Genomic DNA, 20,560 nt, shown 5'->3' with positions numbered 1-20,560 from the left:
CACGTGGGCTGAAGTAACTTCCTTTTCCCCTCTTCTCTTATTTTTGGATTAACTGCCTGAGCGCGCCGCAGCCTGGAGGCATAGGCCAGGCGCTGCTACCGGTTTGCGGCCTGGAGAGCCCAGCCCTTGGGGAGAAAGCAGCGTCGCCCGGGTGAGCGTAGCGCCCGTCCCAGGAGCTGGAGGCTATGGCCACTGGGCGGCTCCGCGCAGGCCTCGCGCAGACGCAGTGCATTAGTGGGGCGGCCCCGAGGCCGTGGGTTGTGGTTCCGGTTCCGTTGCCAAGACACGTGAAGGTCGGCGAATTGGGGCTGAATCCGTGTAGGCTAGCGCGGTTCAGCTGGGATGGATTCCTCCTCCTTGTCTTCTGCGGCGGGTTTGGGCACAGTGGACCCACAATTGCAGCATTTCATCGAGGTAGAGACTCAGAAGCAGCGATTCCAGCAGCTGGTGCATCAGATGACTGAACTTTGTTGGGTGAGGATCCTAGGGACGGGGTGTGGACACAATCTACTTTCCCTCTGTCCTTGCCCCGAGCTTCTCCTTACAGCGTCGGGGATTTGGGAAGAAGGTGGACCCGGCAGCACTCCCTGGTTTTCTCAGGTTCCTTAGGCCAAGCGAGGGGGCTACTCCATTCCTCAGTGGACTGTCTCTCCGGACCTCTGCTTTGTTGGTGCAGAGGACTGGGGATGGCAGACTTAGGCGGATGTGCCACCCAGCACTTTCAGGCACCTGAGGTGGAAGCTGTTTAGTGCTGGTCTAGACTGATCAGATCCCCCACTACTGGGATTTATTTCGGGGAGCCTGAATCCCTCTCTGGGGAGAGTCCGTGAATCTGCTGAGTGCTGGAATCTTCATGATTTACTTTGATTCTAGCCCACTAAATATAAAAGGGGCATGATCACTTCCAATATACACATTTATTTGCCTACTTGTTGGGTTGTTGTGTAATAGCAAACCGTTTCGGGTCTGAAGGTTGAATTCATTGGGTCCTATTAAGGGACTTTGGCAAAGGGTGGAAGGCATTTGCAGGTTGAGATCAAAGTGTTCTGCTTGTCAAGGACAGCACATTTCCCTTCCTCGAGTACAAACTCATGTAAGAGCCTCATTTAGAGGCTAAGGGTAATATGCCTAAGGGAATTGGAGGGTCTGAGGTTTTTATATACAACAGAATTATAAATGAAGTTTATTTTAACTTTGAACCATATACAGCCATCAATTTCCACTGTCCCTTTCCCATAAACTTAATAGTATTATTGGACTATAACCTTTACCAAATGCTTTAATTTTATCTGCCTTCGACGAGAGTGCTTTGAATTTTTTTATCTTTTATTTTGAAACAGGGTCTTGCTATGTAGTTTAGGCTGTCCCTGAATTTGCAGTGATCCTCCTACCTCCACCTCCTGAATGCAGGGATTACAAGAATGTGCCACAGGGCTGGGGATTTAGCTCAGCGGCATAAGCGCCTGCCTTGCAAGCAGGCAGTCGTGAGTTCGATCCCTGGTACCGATAAAAAGGAAAAAGACAAAAAAAAAAAAAAAAAAAAAAAAACAAAAAAAAAAAAAAAAAACAAAACAAGAATGTGCCACAAAACGCAGAGGCTCTGAGCCATGCTTTGGTTTCTTCTTTTTAATATTTTTATGCATTACATTTGTAGTAGGAGGAGTGTGGCTAAAGACTACTTTTAAGAGTCTGTTAAGCTGTGTACCCTTTGGGAAATTTCAGACAATTTTTCATTCCTTGTGAGAAGATTCAGGAACATTAGGCTTTGGTAAACAAGGTTATGAGATCTCAATTCTTTTTTCTTTTCTTTTCTTTTTTTTTTTTGTCTTTTTGAGACAAAGTCTTGCTCTGCAGTTCAGGCTGGTCTTGACCTCACTTTGTAGCCCAAATTGGTCTCGAATTTGCAACATTCCTCCTGCCTCAGTCTCCCCAGTGCTGGGATTACAGGCATGTGCCACCATGCCCAGCTTTCAGCAATTCAGTTAAAGCCTTTTAACACAAACATCATTGTGGAGTTACATCTGGAGTTACATCATTGTGGAGTTACATTGTGGAGTTACATCATTGTGGAGTTACATGTGGAGTTCAGCAAAATGTAACTTCATCTGTGTGTTGTCGCTGTGTAAAATCTCAGATTCACCATTTTTTGGTCCTATGACTTAGGGTAAAATATCTCTGTTGCAGTTTCCCTCTTCATAAGATAAGGATTAATAGCATCTATTCCATAGGATTTTTGTGAGAATCTAAGTTTTGGGTAAGCTAACAAGTGTGAAATGCTAGTAATATACCAGATACTGTTTTTAGGTGGTGTGTCTTATTAGAAACAATAAGAAGTCATCTGTCCTGTCCAGTCATCATCACCCCTCACCCCAGATTCCTTTTTAATTCTGTATCTTGTCCTGAGCAGGAAAAGTGCATGGACAAGCCTGGGCCAAAGTTGGACAGTCGGGCCGAGGCCTGTTTTGTGAACTGTGTTGAGCGCTTCATCGATACAAGCCAGTTCATCTTGAATCGACTGGAACAGACCCAGAAATCCAAGCCAGTCTTCTCAGAAAGTCTTTCTGACTGATTTCAGCATGACTTCTTTGGAAAAGGAAGGTAGTTCAAGAAATGAAGAACTGTTGATGGGATGGTGAAGAAATGGCTATGGGGGAATTAACTCTCACCGTTTGTCATTCTTGGGACATCTGAAAATGAGCAAAAACCAAATTTTTGTGTGGGGTTTAAGGTTATTTGTATATTTGGTTATATTTTTAATGCTAATCTTGTGAAAATAATTGATAGATGAATGGGAAATTATTAGATGTATATTACTGTATATGGGACTACACTTTTCTCAAAGTCCCCTTAACTGCTTTCTATGATTTTGATAGTGGAACTGCTTTCTATATTTAGATAGTGGAGCTGCATGGGTAAAATCTATTTGTGTGAATCCGTTTCAGATTTTTGGGGAAATTTTTGTGTCTGTCAAAAAGGACAGCAATGAGAGAAGAACAAATTGGCAGTAAACTGGGCATTTTAGTGATTGACTATCAGTATTGAACAAAAAAATCTATGGAGTATTTGTACAATGCATTTCAGCTTTCTAGGATATCTCCCTCCCCAACACCATAATTGACATAATTTACATATTAAATTATGGGTTCAAGGTAGACCAGACAACCCTAGAATCTAGAGGCCTGTGTTATAAAGGAATCTAGCCAGTAAATATAATTCTCATTATTTGATGGCTATAGGAAGAAGTTAACCTATCTTGTATATCAGGACACAGAAAGTTCAAAGATGTGTCTAAAGAAATTATAAAGATTTAAGTCAGTGAGCAATTAACAGCAATTTCATGTAGAGGTGTATGCCTGATTTCAATCATTATAGATTCCACTGGCTGCATTTTTTTGATCACTGAAATAAAAAATTCTACATGATTCAGTTGAGAGGCTATGTGTTTGGGCTTGCCTTGAACTCACTATATAGCCCAGGCTGGCCTCAGACTCACATCCTCCTGCCTTAGCCCCTCAAGTGCTAGGATTATAGTTACATACCACCATGCCTGGCTCCATTCTAGTTTTTATCTGCAATTTATAGAGATTTAATAGAGGTTCATTCCAAAGCTGCGATTTAGCCAGTCTTTGGTCTAGTGGTTCCTTACCTTTTTTTTTTTTTAGTACCAGGGATTGAACTCACGACCACCTGCTTGCAAGGCAGGTGCTTATGCCGCTTAGCTAAATCCCCAGCCCCTGGTTCTTTACCTTTTTGAAAGAGGAACCTTGAAATGAGATAGGGAAGGAAGAAATTCTTTGTGGACAGTTAAGACCTTGAGTACTGCAGAACTTGTATTGATGGTATTCTCTTTCTCTTATTTCACATCCTACTATACTGGAATGTAAAACTAAAGTGAACTACTTGTTGGGGAGCCTCTAGTACACATTCATGAGAATCATTCAAATAACATTTTTGGGAGCCTTAAGTCACTGTTTCACCTTTTTTCATATCGACACTATAAGAAAATTTTTACAAATTCTGATGAAAACACAATTCAAGCAGCATTTAAGTTCTTAACTTGGTGTCACTGTTTCTAGTGAAAGGGACTGAACAATATATAAAAATGGCCGTAGCCCTTGAAGAGCTTATGTTGGTGCTGGAAAGACAGGAAGTACATGCATAAATGTGTCAGTGTAATAAGTGCCATGGAAAAAAGAATAAACCTATTGTTATTTTATAGAAGATGATCAGAGAAGACTTCCTTGGGAAGGTGGCATTTTTGCAGAGATCTGAAAGAACTAATTGACCAAGCTTTGTGGGAATATGGGAGAAGAATGTTTTAGGCAGAGGTAATAAATCCAAATGCCCCAAAGTAGAAGTTGTTACTGTATGAGGCCATTTAAACAATCTCAAAAGGTTAGTAGAATCGGAGTTCAGTGATTGAGAAGAAAGGTAAGAAAAGGTTGGAGAAATACGTATGATACAGATTGATGCTGAATAGTGGTGTACATTGATCATATGGGATCTTGGAGGCCACTGTAAGAACTTTTGGCTGTTACTAAAGATGAGGAGCCATTTGAGGGATTTTAGCAAGAGTTCTGTACTATACCTTAAGTTTAGGAGTCTGGCTGCTGTTTGTAAAACATGGGCACGGGGAATTGTAGTGATAAGAATGCTGGACTTTTGAAGTCTGGTACAAACCTTGTATTTACATGCTCTTGATGATTTTTTTCCCTGCAAAATTTATTTAATGTGTTTATGTAAAATTCCTTAAGTTGTGAAACAAAAGGGTTGGGTCAGCAGACTTTTCTAAAATGGTATCTTACTTACAAAATAGAAACACTGTTCTGGCAGGGCGTGTGTCGGGAAACCTGCCTGCTGTTCTGCTCACCTACTGCCCATAGTGGTGTCTAAGACACTGTCTTCAAATTTATAAGGATTTACCAAGCATACTGTGAAAATGGAACCAGTGTAAAGTCTCTGCCCATGAATCCAAACAAATCTCTGTAGAGAGTTTGAATTGTAAAATGTAGTAAGTCAGTAAACTCCATGTAACAATAGCTTTTACATGGAACAAAGGAAAGCAAATGATGGTCCATTAAATTTTTTCCTATATTAATACTATCATTTAAAAAATCTTGGCCTAGTGTGATTTGATTCCACAGATTCTGAAACAGCACACTTCATATACTTCAGTGCCCCTTCCCCATTGGTGGTGTTAGGGGTTGGGGCCAGGACCTCATATATGGTAGGCAAAGTACTCTGCCACTGAGCTAGCTATATCCCAAGCCCAGCCTTATTTTTATTGGACCCTTCTGGACTTGAGGTTGATACGGAAAGGTCTAGTCCCTGCATCTATGGAGTAAGGCTATTTAGATTCACTGTTGTCAAGTATTATGGTTTTGATATTGTTTTGAGTATATCTCCCAAGGGTTCATTTAAAAATAGATGTATTAGAACTCAAGGCATTTGAATTCAAGATATATTTTTACTAAAAGCAGAATTTATTAAATTTTATTTTCATGGCTTTAATGGAAGCAAACTTAGCAAATATATTTTCATTGAAATCAGAAACTTCGTTGTAATTTGCCTACTAACTGAAAAAGCTCAGCTGGGAAAGCATTAGATGGAAGAATATAGAATTTGAGGAAAGTTCTAGTAATTGGTACAATTTAAAAGCAAGATAGACATTGAAAATCTCTGGAGATAAGCACTAGGTAGACATGGACTATATAGTATATAGTTAGGTCATGCTAAGGAATGTGTTTGTGTGTTGCTGGGGATGGACTGTGGGGCGTGACACATGCTAGGTGAGCACTCTGAATTAGCTGTATCTCCAGCCTTAAATTTTGTTTTGAAGGTGAAGGGAAACCTCTAACATTTTAAGCACGTGTTTTGGAAAGATTATAATCACATGAGTACTGAACACTAAAAAAGGTTAAGACTGGAATTAGAAGTCTAGTAGATTTTAAGGTAAAAATGTATTTACAAAGTGGGCATGGTAATACACACCTGTAATCCCAGGACTTGGGAGGCTGAAGCAGGAGAATAGCTGTGAGTTTGTGACCACTCTGTGCTATACAGTAAGTTTAAGGCCAGCCTGACCTATACAATTAGATCTTGTCTTAAAAAGGAAATGTGATTCCAAGATAGATAGCCTAGGTTTTGATGATTAAATATGAGGAATAAGAGGAAGCAAATGAGGTAGACTCATCACTCAAGTTTCACCATACATAACTTGTTCTTTATGTCATATGACATGTTTATTCCTAAAATACGTGAAAAATAAATTACAGCTGTTCCTTGGTATACATTATCAATATAAGGCATTATTAATGAAAGACTAGAGTTTGAGGAAGAAATGAGTAAAAGGAACAAGGAAGGATATTTAATATTAATAATCATATTACTTAGAAAATATGGCATGTAATTTTAATGTAATTAATATGGTATCAAAATATGTCATCCAAAGTATGATAAAAAAGTCATCCCTTGGAATCTGAGGGATTGGTTATAGGACCTTTGTAGATACCAAACCCTGAGGATGACCAAGTTCCATATATAAAACAGTAATACTCTAAATTTTTTCTAGATTACTTGTAATATGTAACACAGTATAAATTCTATATAAGTAATGGGATTCTATATAAGTAATGGGGAATAAGGAAAAAGTCACTGTGGATTTAGTACAAATTTGTTTTCAAATATTGTTGATTGGTAATTGGTCAAATTCACACATGGGATGCACAACTATAGAGAGCCAACTGTACTCTTAAGAAACATGCCAAATAGCTTTTTTATTTTATTTTTATTTAGTTTTTTGTTTTTTGAAATAGAGTCTTGCTCTGTAGTTCAGGCTAGCATAAAACTCACTTTGTAGCCTAGGATGGCCTCAAATTCTCTGCAATCCTTCTGCCTCAGTCTCCCAAGCGCTGAGATTACAGATGTGCACCATCATGCTCAGCTGCCAAGCAGCTTTTGTCTGTGCATCAGAGTTACCAAAGAGTTGAGAATCATTAATCTGATCAGTTTGTTATAGTCATCCATAATAATATGTATATATGTGAGCTGTATCCTCTTAATCCTTACTAGAATATAAAGTCTTTTTCAAGAAACTGACAAGAAATCTGTTATAACAAATATGCCAAAATTCATATTTTTATAAAAGTAAGGCATCAAGCCTCAGGTTAACTGTTTTAGGCAACCAAAAAAAAAATCCATAAACATGAAATATTGCAGAAAAATTACATTTGCCTTCTTCTATGAAAGAAAGGTGATGGCTTTCTAAGTAAAGAATTAACAACAAAATCAATGCTGCTTGTTATTCTGTTTTCCTTCTTAACCCAAAGCCCTTTAAAAATATATGGATGAGTTTAAAAGAAGAAAAGGAGCTGTCCATTGTGGTGCATGCCTGTAACCCCAGTACTCTCGGAGGCTGAGACAGATGGATTGCAGGTTTGAGCTCAGCCTGGGCAAGAGTGCTTACCAAAACTATCTCAGAATAAAAACTAAAAGGACTGGAAATGCAGCTCAGTAAAAAGACTCTGTCTGGGTTCAATCCCGGTACCACCAAATAACTACAAATTTTTTAAAAAGATACCACCTGGGGTCAAAACACAAATAGAAATCTGAAAATAAAATCATTTGTTTGATGGGAGTTAAAATTTCAAGTACACTACTAGTAGGGTGGGGACAGCTTGGTTACTTCACTAAATAAGGTACTCAAGATTCGTCCTTCCGTCCTTCCTTCCGTCCGTCCGTCCGTCCGTACTGGGTATTGAACCCAAGGCCTTTACCTGAGCTGTATTGCCAGCGCACATTTTATTTTTGAGGTCAGGTCTTCTGAGTTGCTTGGCTTGGACTCAAACTTAAATCCTCTTGCCTCAATTTCTCTAAGTAATAGGATTAAAGGAGTGTTTCACCATGCAGGTGCTCAGGTTTTGATGGTCTTGTAGAGGGACAAAACAGTGGCTTAGTACTAAGTAAGGCAGAGAGTTGGATCCAAGATACGTGTAGAAGGCTGGGACTCCAGTAAAAATGAACTAAACAAAAGTCTGTTTACTAGCACAGAGACACAACTTGGCATCTAAGTAAGAAAAGGTCTTACGAGGATTTGTTACCTCCAAGCTAGCTGATTTCTCATAGGATTCAAATCCTGCAAGGTCCAGGAGACACACACACACACACACACACACACACACACACACACACACAGACAGAAACATTCCACTCCCGCCACATTGCCTGAAGCAACAAAGTGATAACTTAGCGGAATTACCAACAGAAGCAATGTTAAGCAGCTCTGCAGGAACACATCTTTCATGGATCCCTACTGAAAGTTACACTGAACACAATTTCTTTTTAAGCCAGTCAAATTTAGCAGTGTGGGGGGTGGTATACCAACTTTAGTGACACTAATGTTAATAAGTTCTGATAACCCACTGCCATCAGACCAGCCTGAACACAATTTTTTAAAAATTACAAAATACATGAGGAAACATCTACCATGGACAAATACAAAACAGCAGGATTAGACTTCAAGAGATTTAGATAATAAAATCATCTGATATATGCTATAAAATAAATTTAAAATGACCTAACTGACAAGAAGACACTAATTTTTACTGATTTCTCTGAGTTTGCTCAAGAGAAAGATTTGTACGGGTATTGTTCAGACAATTGAAGGCAGATGTCTTGTGCTCTGGGTGAATGATTTAGGAATGACAATGCACAGTGTATGTACCAGACACTAATTTTCTATTTTTTATTTTTTAGTACCAGGGATCGAACTCACAACCTCACGCTTGCCAGGCAGGTGCCTACAGCACTGAGCTAAATCCCTAGCCCAAGACACTGATTTTTAGAAGATTGGTTAATTTTGAATAGGAACTGTAGAAATGAAAAAAACGTTTTAAAATAAAAAACTCATTGGGCATGACAGCTCATACTCCCAGCACATGAAAGGCTGAGGCAGGAGGATTGCTACAAGTTTGAGGTCAGTGTAGGCTACATAGTAAGTTCAAGACCAGCCCAAATTACATACCCCAGACCTTGTCTCAAAAAAACAACAGAAAACTGAATGGACATATTAAGCCACTTTATTGCGCACAGCTAATGAGAAAAGTAGGAAAATGAGTAGAGGTATACAGAGTGTAGCTTGGTAGAGACATAGCAGACAAATGAAAAAAAGTCATTCAAAGTATTGGCTGAGAGTAATGGTGATTTAAAAATGCAAATCTTTGGATTCAAGAAGTCCTGAGCAAGAGAAATACAACTTAGTACAACTAAATTCACATTTGGATAATTTGGCGTATGTTTAGAACATCAAAACAAATGATCATGATATAATACTTAAATGTTTTCTATGTGCCAAGATTCTGCTACACAGATTGTTGAAAAATAATAATTTTAATATATTGGCATTTCTCTTCAGTTTTACCCATTCATGTTCATGCACAGCATGAAAACATTCAAAACAAATTCACAATAACACCATAAATACAGTTTTATGTTTTGTGTTTTTTACTTTACATGTTACCATAGACATTTTCCCATGTTATTAAGCAGCAACAACATAAATAACAGCAAACATTTTGGTGTTGCAATTATGAACTTGGATTTTTCTTCTTTTTGGGGGGTGGGTAGGTTACCAAGAATCAAACTCATGGCATCACGCTTGCCAGGCAGTTGCTTGTGCCACTGAGCTACATCCCAGGCCTTGACAAGCCAGGATTTTGAATAATTTCTCAGTTTGAGTCCTAGCTTTCCTCTTCTCAGTTTGAGTCCTAGCTCAACTCTTACTAGCTGTGTGGTACTGAGTGAGTGCCTAGTACTTTCTCTGATTCCATTTGATCAGTAGTCAAAACCTATAGAGTTGTTTTAATGTACTTTTTACTAAGCTATCTCCCAGACCATGTGCTAAACACGACTCTCATTTAATTCTCGTAAAACCTCAGGCTAGAACATGTTCTTGTCTTTATTTTACAGGTGAGAAAAATGGAGCCTAGAAAGACAATTAGATGATTTGCCCAAAATCACATAACCAGTGATGGTCCTTCATCTTAAATTCAGATTTGTCTCCAAAACCTTTGCTTTTGATTACTATTCCATACTATTCTTCTATTTCACTTTAATGACTTTATAGTATGTACAAAGCGTAAAGTTCACCATAATATTCCTCAACTGTTACACATTCAGATCTTTTCCATTTATTTCCTATGACAAATAACCTAGTGAAACACATCTTTGCCCATAAAACATTGTGTGTACTTTAGATGAAATCTTAAATAATTACTCTGAATTGAGCTTAGTAAGTAAGTTTGACAGTTTAAGGTTCTTAATATATGTTGACAAACTGCCAGAAAGATTGAAACCACTTGCATATCCACTTTGACATTCTGATTTGTGTTACACAGTTATACTGTATATTATATGATATATTATTGTTTAAGTTCATATTTTATTTTAAAAACTATAGAAATAGTATTTATATAACTTTTTCCTGTCCCAGAATCTCAACCATAGTACCACATTATATGTAGTCAACTTAGTTTTTTAGACTCCTGTTGGCTATGGCTATTGTTTTGGTTTTGTTTTTGTCTTTGTCTTTTTGAGACAGGGTCTAGCTGTGTAGGTCAGGCTGGTCTCTAACTTATTATGTAGCCCAGGATGTTGACCTAATAAATCTTCCTGCCTCAGTCACTCCCAGGTGCTGGAATTATAGACAACCACACCCAGCCTGGCTGTAGCTATTTTCACCATATTTTTTTTTCAAATCTTTCACTTTTTGGTTTTCTAGGTTAGGTGAGGTATAATTGACAAATAATAACTCTATATATTAGGTGTACAACGTGATGATTTGCTGTACATATATGTTAAGGTTTATCACAATCAAATTAATTAACATCCATTACCACACACAGTTACCACTGTACGTGTGTGTGTGTGTGTGTGTGTGTGTGTGTGTGTGTGTGTGTATTGAAGGCACTGAAGATGTGCCCTCTTACCAAATTTCCATTTCTTTGTTTTTCAGGTTTTTAAAGAATTTCATTAGTACATGTTTCTAGTACATGCACTTTACAGTCATCTTGGGGTGAAGTTACATGTATAGCTCGTTTCTTTTTTTAAATCCCCATTCCCTTCCCTTCTCTCTTTCTCCCACCTCTAATTCCTCTATCCTATTTTTTATTTGTTTGACATTATTAATCTTAGCTTATAGTATGGCATATGATGTTTATATTAATTGAGGTTATTAGGTGGCATTTCTTTATTCTACTTGTTTCCCCTTGCCCTCCTCCTCACCCCTTGTCCTTGTCAAAAATTTAATTTTAAGTAATCAATGTAATATTATGAACTGTAATCACTGGGTTATATATTAGGTTCCCAAAACTTAGGCATCTTATAACTAAAAACTTGTGCCCTGTATTAGACTGTTTTATATTGTTACCATGAAATACCAAGAGCTGAGTGTGTTAGTCAACTTTGTGTTACTGTGACAAAATATCTGACATAAACAACTTAAAGAAAGAAGGCTTTATATTGTAGATCACAGTTTCAGAGGTTTCAGTCCATGGTCAGCTAACTCCGTTGTGTTTAGGCCTTTGTTGAGGAAGACATGTTATGATGGGAGGGCATGGCAGAGGAAAGCTGTTAAATTCATAGCTTCCAGATTACAGAGAGAAAGGGAAAGAGCCAAAGGAAAGGGCTGAGGACAAAATATAGTCCTCAAGGTCATGCCCTGTGACTCACTCCCTTCTATTAGGTCCCGCTTCTAAGTTTCCATTACCTTCTAATAAAGCCACTGAATTATGGTTTCAGTGGACTAATTCACTGATGAAATTAGAGCTCTCATGATCCAGTCACCTTCTGAATGTCCCATCTCTGAATACATGAGACTTTTGAGCAGGATTTTAAAAATCTAAACCATAACCCAGTACTTTATTAAAAATTAAGTTTATTTGGCTCATGATTTTAGAAGCTAGAGAGTCTAGCAACATGGCACTGGCTCCCTGGCTATGTCCTACTATGCCAGAGAAATAGGGAGCTGACTGTGGGAGAGATCACATAGTAAGACAAGAAGTTCCTGTGAGAGCTCATTCCAACAGACCAGCATTAATCCAGTGTTTCCAATGACCTAATTACCTTCACTGGTCCCCACATCTTACTTAGTACATTATACTGGTGACCATGCCTGAATCACATGAACCTTGAAGAATAAACCATGGCACATCCTGTCTTTAACCAATGTCTCATTTCTCCCACCCAGAAGGTGAAAGACCTACAATGAAAATTACAGAACACTGAATAAAAAAGTTGAAGACACTAGAAGATGGAAAGACCTCCCATGTTTATGGATAAACAGAATTAATACCATTTTAAATGGCCACAATTACCAAAAGTGATCTACAGATTCAGTGTAGCCCTTGTAAAAATTCCAATGACATTCTTCACAGAACTACAAACAGCAATGCTAAAATTCATATAGAAACAAAAGGCCTAGAATAGGCCAAGCAATTCAAAGCAAAAATAGCAGTGTTGGAAGTAGCACAATACTCTATTTCATATCATACAAAGCCATAGTAAAAACTGGCACTGTACCTGGCACAAAAGTAGACATATAGAACAGTGGAATAGAATAGAGGACGCAGACCTCACAATTACAAGCATCTGATTCTGGCCAAAGGAGACAGAAAGACACGTTGGAGAAAAAGTAGCCTCTTCAATGAGTGGTGTTGGAAAGACTGGATATCACATGTGTAAGATTGAAATGATCTCTTCTCTAAAAAAATCAGTTGAAAATGGATCAAAGAACTAAGTATGAGATCTAAAACTTTTCAACTGCTAGAAGAAAACGTAGGGAAAAACACTTGAAGCCTTAGGCACAAGGAGATACTTTCTAAATCAGACTAATATTGAAGGGGAAATTAAAATTCTAAGTAAAATCTCACCAACTAAGCCTACCAAGAGTACCCACCAAAAACCAAGTGGACATGTCTGGACAAATCTGATAACATTGCTTCCTTTGTGTAACCCATGTTTGTTTAACTGATGGCCTTGTATTATATGTTTAAACTTCCTTGACAACCCATGATGTCACCTAACACTCCAATCATAACGCACTTTGTACCTTCTGCTTGCTTTCCCCAGAAAAGCCCCCAAACCCTGCTGAGTGGGGCTCTGACTCTGGGAGAGATCCCAGTCAGGCCCACTGGTGTAATAAACTGCTCCTAAAAGTTTTGGTGCTGTTTCTTCCCATGTTTGGTCTGTTTTCCCTAACAGTAGTGCAAGAGATAATAGCAAGAATCAACAGATGGAACTACATCAAATTTAAGTTCCTGCACAGCAAGGGAGATAATCAACTGAGTACAGATGTGGCCTTCAAAATGGGAGCAATTTTTTTTTTTTTTGGTTCCAGGGATCAAACTCACAACCTTGCTCTTGCCAGGCAGGTACTAACACCATTGAGCTAAACCCCTGGACAGGAGGAAATTTTTGCTAGCTATCTCTGACACAGAATTAATATCTAGAAAATATAAAGAACTCAAAAAAACTTCATGCCAAAACTCAAATAGCCTAATCAATAAATTGGTAAATGAATTGAAAAGAGTTTTCTCAAAAGAAGTCAATGAATGAAAAATGTTTAGCCATTAGGGAAATGCAAATCAAACTACATTGAGATTGTGTCTCATCCTAGTCAGAATGGCTATCAGAAATAATAAATCAGTAAATGCTGGCAAGGATTCAGAGAAAAGGAATCCTTGTACACTACTGTTGGGAATGTAAATTAGTACAGCCATAATGTAACTAGGGAAATTTCTCAAAAAAAAAAAAACCCTCTAAAAATAGAAGTATAATCCATCTATACCACTCTATTGTATACCTAAGAAATTAAACACATATTTTTGTGACAATTCACAGTACCCTAGATAAGACCAGTCTAGGTACCTATCAACAGATGAATGAATAAAGAAAATGGTATACATACACAATTTAGCCGCAAGAAAAAAATGACATTTGCAGGAAAATGTATAGAACTGTATACCATCATATTAAGTGAACTAAGACTCAGAAAGGCAAATATTATGTGTGTCCTAATATATAGACTAAAAAAAATGACTGTCTTAGTTACTTTTCTCTCATTGCTGAGACAAAATATCCAACCCTAAAAATAAGGAAGGAAAGGTTTATTTAGCTAACAGTTTGTGGAGGTTTCAGTCCATAATCAGCTGGCTTTAAGGCAGGCTGCCAGGTTCAAGGCACAAGCACAAATAGAGAGCAAGCCTTTTTTCCTCCCTTACATTGTAAGCAGGCTATCCTCATCAGAGGGAGTGTAATATTCACACTGTCTCCCTGCCCTCCTCTTGCACCAGATGAGAGGACCCAGGCCATCTACTGAGTCACTTAATTAAACTTCTGAACTTCCTAAATTGACACAATGTATCAATCATAACAATTACATAAAAGTAGAAGGGGGACTCGTATTAGACAAGAGGATTGAAATGAGGGGACATTAAGAGAAGGTAATGGGGGATGGGAAAAAGTGGTTACCAATTGTATTAAGAGATAATGATATGAATTTTTTGAGGTAAAAGTACCCAATACATTAAACAGGTTACAAAATTGTACGTATGGTACTGCCAAATTTTTATTTCAAGAAATGCACTAATGTATAGAGATACCAAGAAATTGTCTAGAATGATATTCACTTAATGGCTTTAATCTCTGGGAATGAGAGGCTGAACACGTTTTTTTTTTGTTTGTTTGTTTTTTTGTTTTTTGCTTAAAAGTATTTAAGAGTACTATTATAAAATGTTTTGAAACAGGAAATTTAAAAATTGCTATATGTTATTATTTGATGGATATGTTAACTAGCTTGATTATAGTAATTATTTTACAACACATGTAAATATACATAAAATCTGAAAATGTTACATACCTTAAATATATATATTATTTTGTTAATTATGCTCAAGAAAAAAAAATACTGTTAGTAATTGTATGCCAGATAGTTGGACAACCTAGATGAAATTGATGAATTCCTAGAAGTACACAACCTTCCCAAAGTGAATCATGGAGAAATATAAAATTTCAACAGCTTTTTTGCCACTATCCTTTTGCCCCTTTGAGTGTTGCCTTTGTCCTTGTTCAGCAAGAACTTCGCATCTCTTTTGTGATGTGGCAGCTGAGGAGACTGGTGCTCACTATGCCTAACAGAAAAGCCAAGAAAGTAAAGAGTGGAAACAGTGATCATACTACTTTGAAGGTGATGACAAGATGGTTTTGTGGAGCAGTATAAAAGTAAGAGGCATACATCACTTCGTAAATTAAGAAAAGCCTATTGTGAATGTAGGTCTTATCAGTGAGGCAGATCAGATTCTGATCTGGTGATCAATGAGACAGATATACCAGCATAGTTGAAATGAAGGATGAAGATATGATTAATATGTTTCAGCAGCAGGCAGGTGGTATCTATTAAAAATCAAACCTGTAAACTGGGTGTGGCAACTCACGCCTGTAATCCCAGCACTCGGGAGGCTGAGGTGGGAGGATCATTGTAAGTTTGAGACCAGCCTGAACTGCATAGGGAGACCCAGTCTCAAAAAGACAAAAAAAAAAAAAAAAAATCAAACCTGCTACTTGACTCCAGAATTCTACCTGCAAACTAAAAATAAGTACATTCTCAGTTAGAAAACCACAATTTGGTTCTACCACATCCTCACTACTACAGTATAGTTTTCTCTGTTATTTCATTTTCCCCTTCTCCAGTTCTTTATTGTGCATAAATAAGTACAGTAATGGGCACCTACCTTTCTTGCTTGCTTGCTTGCTTGTCTTATTGAGACAGCGTCTCACTATGCAGTTCAGGCTGGCCTTGCACTCACTTTGTAGTCCAGGCTGGCCTCAAATTCACAGTGATCCTCCTGCCTCAGCCTTCCAAGTGCTGGGATTACAGGCACACATCATTAACTCTTCTTTAATTATTTGGTAGAATTCATCAGTAAGCCCTTCTGGTCCAGCCCTTCTAGTGCTTTGTTGGGAGATTTGTGATTACTGACTTACTAGTTATTTTGTTGAGTTTGTTTATAAACAGGAAGTTTACTTAAACAAAATGCTTGATGTGAAAGGAAAACTAGGACTCATTTTTTAGAGTAGTTTATCACTAAAGACAGGTTCTCCTACATGTAACAACTACATAAAAATTGTTTTTGCACAGTAAAGTATTAGCATCTATGCAGAAGGAACTCTTGTTCTTTGCAACATGGAGAAACCTGGAAAATATGTTAAGAGAAGTAAGCCAGGCACAGAAAGGCAATTACCACACGATCTCCCATGGGAAATCTTAAAAAGTTGAATTCATAAAATTAGAGAGTGGAATACTGAAGTTGGGGGAGAGGATGGATAGGGAAAAAGAGGGATGTCAGTCAAATGCTACAGAGTTTCAGTCAGACAGGAGGACTAAGCTTTACTGACCTATTGCCTAGAAAGGTGATTATAATGAATAATGATACCTTATATATTTCAAAATTGCCAAGAGTAGATTTTAAATGTTTTCACCATAAGAAAATAAGAATGTGAAGTAATGAATTTTTATTACCCTGACAGTCATTCTACATTGTATACACTTATTGAAACATCTCATTGTGTTCCATAATATAGTTGTCAATTAAAAATAAAAGTAAAATGAAAATGAAAATGAGATCACAAAACTTACTACAAGGTTGTTATAATGTGGTATTGACATGCGGAAAGACATGTAGACCAACGGAATGGAATAAAGAACCCAGGAATACAACTTTGCTCATATGATCAACTGATTTTCCACAAGGGTGTCAAGACCATTCAATGGTGAAATGACCAACTCTGTTTGTTTGTTTGAGACAGGGTCTCTCTATGTAGTTCAGGCTGACATTGAATTCATGGCGTCCTCCTACCTCGATCTCCAGAGTGCTGTAATTACAGGCATGCTCCATCACGCCTGGCAAGAACTAACTCTTTTTTTTTCGGTCTTTTTCCTTTTTATCGGTACCAGGGATCGAACTCACGACTGCCTGCTTGCAAGGCAGGCGCTTATGCTGCTGAACTAAATCCCCAGGCGCTTATGCTGCTGAACTAAATCCCCAAGAACTAACTCTTTTAACAGATAGTGTTGGGAAAACTAGATAGACTATCCACACACAAAAGAATGAAGTTGGTCATTTACCTTACACTACCATATAAACAAAGATTAATTCAAAATGAGCTAAAGACATAAATATAAGATCTAAAACTGTACAATACTTAAAAACACAAAGAAATGTTTGAAACATTGGATTTGGTAGTGATTTCTTGGATATTATATCAAAGGCACAGGAAACAAAAGAAAAAGTAGATAAATTGGAGTTCATCAAAATGAAAGTAAAGGACATCATCAAAAGAGTGAAAAGACAGCCTGCAGAAAACGAGAAAATATTTGCAAAGCATACTGCTGATAAGGGCTTAGTATCAGAATATGTGTTGAACTCCTATAACTCAACAAAAATTAAAATTTAAGTAACCTAATAAATAAATGTGCAAAGTGTTTGAAACAGACATTTCTTCAAAGAAGAAACAGTAGTTCTCCATTATCCAGGGAGGATACATTCCAAGACCACCAAATATTACCTAAAAACCACAGATAGTAGCAAACTCTATAATGTTTTCCCGATACATACTTACCTATCATAAACATGAAGTTATGATTTAGACAAAGGAAGAACTTAATAAAATTAATGATAAAATTGTCAGCATAATTATTCATGCTTTGGGGCTGTCATTAAGTAACATAAAGGTTTATTTACATAAAGGTTTATTTAAATATAAAGGTTATTTGAACAACTGAACCTTGAAAAACAAAGGTTGTTTGAACACTGTGCTACCACATAGCTGATTTGATAAATCAAGTTGAATACTAAGTGATCAGCCATTGAGTAGCTTATATAGCTTGGATATACTGAATAATGAGATGATTCAAATACCAAACTGAGCAGACCTGGACTGTATGATATTTCATCATGCTACTTAGAATAGCACACAATTTAGATGTTTGAACTGTTTATTTCTGGATATCTTTGGCTTATTTGGGGATTATTGTAACCTAGGAAAGTAATGTCTCGGATATTAGGGAACTACTGTAGACAAATGACCAGTCAGTGCATGAAAAGATGCTTAACATCACTAGATCCTAGGGACATATGAGTCAAAGCACAATAAGAAACCTCTATAGGCCAGGCATGGTGGTGCATGCCTATAATCCCAGCACCTGCTGCAGGTTCAACCTAGCCTGGGCTACACAGTGAGCTCAAGGGCAGCCTGACTCTGTCTCAAAACAAAACAATATGAAATACCCAAAACCAAAATCAAAACAAAAACAAAAAAGAAAAAAAGAAACAAACATGTACATGCCCATAAGGATATCTATTATTTTACACAAGAGGGAAAATAACAAGTGTTGCTGGGGATGTGAAGAAATTGGAAAACGTTAAGGAGAATGGCACAGTCACTGTTGAAAACAGTTTGGCGGTTCCTTAGAAAGGTAAACATGAAACTACCATATGACCCATTAAGTCCACTTCTAGGAATATGCCCCAAAGAATTGCAAGCAGAGAGTCAAACAGATACTTTTACAGTATTCTTAGTACCATTTACAATAGCAAAATGTAAACAACGAATATCCATTGACAGTTGAGTGGATAAACAAAATGTAGTATATCTATACAATGGAATATCATTTAGCATTTTAAAGAAATTAAATTCTAATTTGTGCTATAGCATGGATGAACTTTGAGAACATTATGGTTAGTAAAGTCAGATACAAAAGGACAAATATTGCATGGTAGCACCTATATGAGGTACCCAGAATAGGCAAATTCAGAGAGACAGAAAGTAGAAGTTACCAAGGGCTGGGATTAGGGGACAATTAAGAGTAACTGCATGTCTAATTATGCATGACAGATCTGTGTATGTAGGCATAGGCAGTACTGAGAGTCAAACAGACACCAGATTTAAAGTAAATATTGTCTCTGTCATTTACTAGGAGTGTGGCATTGAATGAGTTAATTATTTTTTAGTCTCAGTTAACTAGTCTAAAATTCAACAAACAGAATTATAGTCATACTAAATTCATAGAATAATTATGAGGGTTAAAAGAAATAACCATATAGGGGCTGGGGATTTAGCTCAGTGGCATAAGCGTGGTCTTGAGTTTGATCCCTGGTACCGATAAAAATAAAAAAAAAATTTAAAAATAAAAAAGAAATAACCATACAAAGCACTAGTAAAGAGCCTAGTATATAAAAAAGCCTAGTATATAAAAGTATATATAACGTTAATGAATGTTAACTATTAACTTTAGAAAATTTCCTGGTACATAACTGAATTTACTTGAGTTACTTGATGCAAAACTTATTAGAAAGAAATGCCAACATGGCATAACCCAACCAAAAATACATTCTGTGTGTATCTGACAACAGGACAGTTTTTAGATAAGTACACCATACTACTTCAAGGGAAATTATAATTCTTGTCCTTTACTTCCTTTCACTTTTCACTCCCCTTTTCTATAAGAGGCCAGACAACATGATAATAATCAGAAATTGTGTTGTGTGTGTCTGTATCTCTAACAAGACTGTAAATTTATTAAGGGTAAAATTTGACTCATTTTCTTGAAACATTTATTAAATGTTTCAAATAAAGGGTAGTACACTAAATTCTCTGTTGGCTGGATAACTGACTATAAGGGAAGTGTTACTGTGTTCCCATCCTCCGTTCACAAGAATGGTTCCTGAAGTACTTGTGTCAGAGTGCTATTTTCATTTATCTAGCATGTGTATTTATTTTAAAAAAAAGGTTTCCAGTTGCATTCAGTATAGTTTACTGCACAAGATAAAATTAATTAGGAAGCTGGGAAAGATTATAACTGTTTAAGATAATGGAAAAAGGTCAATACATGCCAGTAAAGTTCATAGGTTTTAGAGGTGGGCTGCAAATTTGGTTTTCAGTCTTCAAGCGGCCATCACAAAGTCATATCATTCATATTGTTCATATGATTAAAAACAATTAGCTATTTCAGTTATCAAAAATAAAGCTGTCCTTTGAGTTACTATTTTTGTTTTTTGAGACAGGGTCTCACTATGTAGTTCAGGCTGGCATTCAGCTCTCTCGGTAGCCCAAACTAGCCTCAAATTCACAGCCATCCATCTGCCTCAGCCTCCCAAGTGCGGGTATTACAGGCATGCACCACTATGTTGGACTGAGTTAAATGACTCTTCATTTTAAATAAAATCTTTAAGAATATTCTACTGTAAAAATAGGATTTTTTGTACTGTAAGTGTATGACTGGTGTTTTGGTCTATTTTGTTACAACCCTCAATGTAGCTCCTATAGCATAATACCAAAATAAAGGTCAGTGGATGGGTTAAAAAAGGGACAAGCCAGGTGTGGTGCTGCTGGCCTCTAATTCCTACAGTCTGAGAGGCTGAGGCAGGAGGATCACAAATTCAAGGGCAGCCCAGGCAATTTAGCAATTTAATGAGACTTTGTCTCAATAAAATAAAAATAAAATAAA

General features: G+C 37.2%; 1 protein-coding gene across 1 annotated transcript; it reads left to right on the top strand.

Annotated features, from left to right (window-relative positions):
* Nucleotides 1–145: 145 nt before the first annotated feature.
* Nucleotides 146–13,214, top strand: Timm8a (translocase of inner mitochondrial membrane 8A). Its single transcript, XM_003471057.5, has 3 exons — nt 146–474; nt 2,408–2,598; nt 12,245–13,214. Exons 1-2 carry the CDS (start codon nt 343–345, stop codon nt 2,567–2,569), a joined length of 294 nt encoding a protein of 97 aa, XP_003471105.1. The 5' UTR covers nt 146–342; the 3' UTR covers nt 2,570–2,598; nt 12,245–13,214.
* The last annotated feature ends 7,346 nt before the right edge of the window (nt 13,215–20,560 follow it).

The sequence above is a fragment of the Cavia porcellus genome, unplaced genomic scaffold, assembly GCF_034190915.1.
Source record: "Cavia porcellus strain 051 isolate PalLab524CR breed Dunkin Hartley unplaced genomic scaffold, mCavPor4.1 scaffold_3, whole genome shotgun sequence".
Classification (NCBI taxonomy): Eukaryota; Metazoa; Chordata; class Mammalia; order Rodentia; family Caviidae; genus Cavia; species Cavia porcellus.
Note: the sequence above shows the minus strand (reverse complement) of the source record. Positions and strands in the feature narration are given on the sequence as shown.

Coding starts and splice junctions, on each gene's coding strand:
- Timm8a (XM_003471057.5), top strand. CDS start 343: ATGGATTCCTCCTCCTTGTCTTCTGCGGCGGGTTTGGGCACAGTGGAC. Junction 475..2,407: donor AGATGACTGAACTTTGTTGG/GTGAGGATCCTA, acceptor TGTCCTGAGCAG/GAAAAGTGCATGGACAAGCC.